Here is a 5,328-nt window from a genome sequence, read left to right as displayed (position 1 = left end):
GCGAGACATACACCTATTTGCCTCCTGGGGGCGCTTGGTGGCTCCAAAACACAATCCGCCATTGAATCCCTTTCACATCCAACGTGTTGTTAGAGAAGTGTATCCTTTAAAACCTGCAATTGTTTAAATGCGTTTATTTAACAGATTAGTATCTGTCATACAAATGTGAAAAACCTATCACAACTCTTACTATAGAATTAATTTCAACACTATTTTTAGGTAATCGAAATCGACTCTGATTAGTCAAGGCTTACCAGCGCTGAGAAAAGTAACAGGTACCATGTGAACCAACCCGCTCTACGTGTTAGCGATGCATACAATAATTTATAATACATTGAAAATACAGTGAAAGACTAAAATATCATGATAATAATTGTATTAGCCACATAGTCACTGGCAAATTATAATCAGCAGATGTCCAACAATTCAACAGGTGAAGTGAATGAGGTCAGCTTTACCATTTATATATAACTTTATATACATATGGAATTAAACAGAGCCAGCATGAGATCAGTTTTTTTACAATCTAAAAAAGCATTGGTCAAAGTATGTCTTCAGAAAATGTTGACATCCACATCAAAAGGGTCAAATAACTTTTGTTTGAATTGTTGAGCTTTTTAAAACAAAAATGTTATGCTAAAGGTAATTGCATTTTACATAATTGTTCAATTAGTAATTTTTTCTTGGTTAAAGTTTAGATTAAACATTAACATTCACCATTCTTTTCTGGAATCTAAAATGAAATTACTGTATCTGCGTATCGAAAAATATTATTTCACATACTTATGTAAACAATTATTCATTATGGAGCACATTCAAATTGAGAAAAGATTCTGAAAACGATTTTTAAACTAATATTTATTCAAATATAATGCACATTGATAACAACATACCACAGTGTTAAACAGTAATAAAAGGAAACGTAGACAGCAATGCTTGAATAGCTCTCTGAACTGAGATGAGGGACTTGAATAATCCGTCAGGAATGAAACAAAATTACAGTTTTCTAAACACACAAACAAAGTCTTTTGAAATGAACTATAATGCATTATGTAGAGGGAAATCATTTAATCATAATGGATTATCAAACTCTCTATATGGCATACTGGAATATCTGAATGATTACGGGTTATAAAGAGCTCAGTCTGTTGCACATTAGCTATTAAAACAGCTGCTTTCAAGTTAACGAAAATATCTTTGGTATATTCGACATTGCAAGCACAATAACATCTCATATAAAAAATAATACAAATAGTCGCTTTAGAAAAATCATCAGGTTAATTTGGAAATTATGCACAAGTTGGGTTTTAAGTGTAAACAGGAACCACAAAACATAACTCCAGATACAGTTTCAGAAAACAACATCATGGATATAATGATGTTTTCGGCCTAATTACATGTGTGGACTGAAAACATTGAAAACATTCAGTCCAAACGTCCATCTGATTGGAGCTCAACTGATTGTGTACCATAACCTCAGTGCTTCAGATCATCTACCATTATCAATTGATATAGATTCAGAAATGTAACTAACTACTACTATGATCTGTTGCACTACACTGCGTTTAATTAAACTTCCACCTTAACCTCGAGACTGTCTCTCTATGCACTGGCCGAGTGATGTGCGATAAGACGCTCTCCTTGAGTCGTGTGGTCTTGGTCCATCTTTGATCCTGATGCTAGTGCCTCCGCTTCCAGCTGTTGTGAAATAAAATCACATCGATTAAAAGAGGGCATATAATAACTTTTTAAATCACTGATCACTTCTAATTACAGATTTTCAAGACATTTTTCCACTCTCTGTCTCTTAAAGGCGCTGTAGGGAACTTTAGTAAAAAATAATATTTTTTACATATTTATTAAACCTGTCATTATGTCCTGACAGTAAAATATGATACAGATAATCTGTGAAAAAAAAATCAAGCTCCTCTGGCTCCTCCCAGTGTCCTATTGCCATTTGCAGAAAGCCATCCGCTCCCGGTAAAAAATAACCAATCAGAGCTGCTGTCCGTAACTTTGTTTGTGATATGTATATAATAAGCGAGTACACCATGAATCCATTTTCCAAACCGTGTTTTTGGCTTGTCTTGAATCACTAGGGTGCACCTATAATAAGTGTTTATATTCGGACTATTTTAGATTGCTTCGGGGGTACCGCGGCGGAGTATCCCAGTACCTTTGTGATTCTTCATAGACATAAACAGAGAGAAGTAGTTCCGGCTACGATGTTCTTCCGCAAGACGCAATTAGTTCTGTTTATTAACCGCTAGAGCGTCAAAAGTCCCCTACCACAGCTTTAAAATTACATGAGTGAATGGGTGCCATCTGATTGAGAGTCCAAACAGCTGATTAAAACATCATAATAATCCACACCACTCCAGTCCATAAATCCAACATTCTGACGGCACCCATTCACTGCAGTGTGTACCCACTGGTGAGTAAGTGATGGGAGGCTAAACTTTTCCAAACCTATTCCCATGAAGAAGCAAGCTCATCTATACATTGGATGGTCTGAGTGTGAGTAAATGTTCATTTTTTAAGTGAACAACTAAATGCATAAATGTATATGTGAAGAGCTCAGGACCCTGCCAAATCATTTCCATAATCCGTTAGAGGTTCATGAAAAATCCCTATGTAAATTACTATGGTTTTAAACAGCAGATTCATTCAGTCGAGCTGTCTAGATGAATACTGATAGATGTACCTGCTCTCTGATGTAGGTTTTAGCACAGGGTCCAATGCCTCTTAACTGGAGACCCACAATAAAGCACCACACAGACAGTCCAGCCTCCAGTGCAGTCAATGTAGCACAGGTGAACCACAGAGCAAGAGTTGTGTCCTGGAGGAGAAACAGCAGTTCAGTATCACATACAAAATGAAAGTTCAAACTTGTTCATTTATATGTAATTTATTTCAAAAACACCACATGCATTTCAATAGACTGACTCACATAGATGCGGGTGGCATCGAAAGGACAGTTGACGATGACTGGAGATCGTGCATTCACAGGCATGTTAGTGGAATTACATCCTTTCATGAGCGTGCTCCCGTCGGCTGAAATGGTCATACTTATTGCCAAAACCAGCCCCACTAAACAAGCCAGCGAGAGAAAGGCGTTCAGAAAGGAGCTCACTAACAGACCGATGTGCTACAGAAAGCAGAAGAACAGAGCGGTGTTAAACACTACGGGGAAATAACGTGGTATTTTATAGTATTTTTGCATTGGTATACACAACAATTATGTTGATAAGCTAGTGTGACTATACATCCTCTTTTTCCCACATGCCTAAATCATCTTAAATGTCCAGGTTTTGGTTTTGTTTTCATGCTTTCATACTCATCTAATAAAGATAACATATTCACCCTAGATAAGGCCTACTTACCTGCTTCAAGTTGGTAATATTCCTTGACACCAATATTGCAACAATTCCACTTGCAATGCTCTGAGAAAAAACATGTTAACAAATGTTAAAATTACTCAGGAACCCCTATCAAGTTCAGTGTGTTAAATAGGTGTGAAAAGAGTTTTATAAGCAATGTTCTAAACAGCTAAGCAATAGTTCATCTAAAGAAAAAAATAAAATAAAAATAAAAGTATTAAATCTACTCATCCTCGGGCCATCCAGGATATAAATGAGTTTGTTTCTTCATCAGAATAGATTTGGATAAATGTAAATCCTCTGCATTGAAAGGTGCCATCAGAACGAGAGACCAAACTCATGATAAAAACATCCTCCACAAGCAATCCACAAGACTCAAGTCTATCAGTTTATATCTTGTGAAGCAAAAAGCTACATATTGGTAATAAACTTTTTTTTACTTTAAACATGTCCTGCATCCATAATATTGCTTTCTCCAGGGAAAAAAAATGATCTTATCTGAACCAGGAAAGAAATATGCACAGATCAAGCACTGTTCACAAGCGAAAACAGTTCTAAACAAATAGGTTAGTGGATTTTCATGTGAGTGGACAACACGGGAGGGACTTTTTCACTAGAGTAAGCATTATTATGGATTATTAATTATGGACTCATTTAGTCAAGAAGCAACAGTTTGAAGTTAAAATGCTTAATGATGAATTTGTTTCTTACAGACACAAAGATGGTAATTGATGGACTGGAGTGGTGTGGATAAGCATGAATTATTGTGATGTTTTTATCAGCTGTTAAGACTCTCATTCTGACGGCACCCATTCACTGCAGAGGATTCATTGGTGAGCATGTGATTTCTCCAAATCTTCTCTGTTGAAGAATCTACATAGGGAGAGCGAGTAAAATTTGTGCAGATTTTCATTTTTGTGTGATATATTCCTTAAGTCAATATGCAGACTTAACTCGGGTGAACTGGGTGATGCAGGCCCTTTCTGAGAGAATATTCTCAACATTCAGAAAGCATCACTTACTGGAGATTAGACCTACATGCATGAGTTGAATCAGCATCATTTAGGAGCCACAGAAGTGCAACCACTCACCAGCAGTCCTGAAGAGACGGAGATGATGTTTGATACGGTATATTCTGTTGAGATCCCATTACTGGGTTTGGATACATGGCGTAACACGCTGCCATGGACGATGGCACTCAGGATGAAATTAACATGACCGATGACAATAAGGGTCAATCCTTTCTTCATCAGCCGTCCAGGGCCCTTCTGCTTGTCTAGAATATAACACACTTTCATACAGTGGACTTAAAAGAAAAGAAAAAATTGTTCCTACAGGTTTAATCAGCTGGTAAATATTGTTTTCTACAGTGAATAGAGATGAGGAAAATTTAAACATTACAACAGACGCGCACTTCACGAGAACACATCTGATTGTCGCAGGCTACTCTTCTCTGGACACCGTTGTTTACTATAAAGTTCAACTATAAATCACGTATAATTCGTGCACCTGCGATTAAAAAGAAATAAATGACCGTCTTACCGAAATCACACATATCTGTATCCGTGAATTTGAACTCAGTTTAGAAGAACAAACTTGGCTATCAAACGCAGTTTCCTTCTTTCATGTCCGATGACGTCACGCACGACTCACCTGTACAGCGGAAGTGGGAGGGGCCAAAATAATTCACGTTTATTTTTGCACTTTTATGTATCGATGATACTAGAATTTGACATATGCAAATTCCGAATTTCTGTTATTATTTTTATGATTGTTTTTTTTTTTTTGTTGGAGTTGATTAATTTTCGTTTCCCTGTTACAGTATTTTTATTTTTTTGTACAAGTTTTGCAATAAAAACAAAAAAGTGGGAGGAGCCAAAATACAAAGGATATTCATTGCGAATGCAGAAGAGCTCTAATCTCTCTCTCATTTTCTTATGTAATGGGA

At 36.6% G+C, this 5,328-nt stretch overlaps 1 protein-coding gene across 1 annotated transcript; it reads right to left on the bottom strand.

The window, feature by feature from the left end:
* Nucleotides 1-1,266: 1,266 nt before the first annotated feature.
* On the bottom strand, nucleotides 1,267-5,049 carry krtcap3 (keratinocyte associated protein 3). The gene is made up of 6 exons (XM_026286572.1): nucleotides 4,923-5,049; nucleotides 4,472-4,656; nucleotides 3,384-3,443; nucleotides 2,951-3,148; nucleotides 2,705-2,839; nucleotides 1,267-1,698 (listed from the first exon to the last, which is right to left on the bottom strand). Exons 1-6 carry the CDS (start codon nucleotides 4,933-4,935, stop codon nucleotides 1,603-1,605), a joined length of 687 nt encoding a protein of 228 aa, XP_026142357.1. The 5' UTR covers nucleotides 4,936-5,049; the 3' UTR covers nucleotides 1,267-1,602.
* Between the last annotated feature and the right edge of the window lie 279 nt (nucleotides 5,050-5,328).

Source organism: Carassius auratus, chromosome 17 (assembly GCF_003368295.1).
Source record: "Carassius auratus strain Wakin chromosome 17, ASM336829v1, whole genome shotgun sequence".
NCBI lineage: Eukaryota > Metazoa > Chordata > Actinopteri > Cypriniformes > Cyprinidae > Carassius > Carassius auratus.
The sequence above is the reverse complement of the archived record's forward strand: the minus strand, read 5'-3'. Positions and strand labels throughout refer to the sequence as shown.

Coding starts and splice junctions, on each gene's coding strand:
- krtcap3 (XM_026286572.1), bottom strand. Junction 3,149..3,383: donor ATATTACCAACTTGAAGCAG/GTAAGTAGGCCT, acceptor TGCTTTCTGTAG/CACATCGGTCTGTTAGTGAG. Junction 2,840..2,950: donor TCGATGCCACCCGCATCTAT/GTGAGTCAGTCT, acceptor TTTCTCCTCCAG/GACACAACTCTTGCTCTGTG.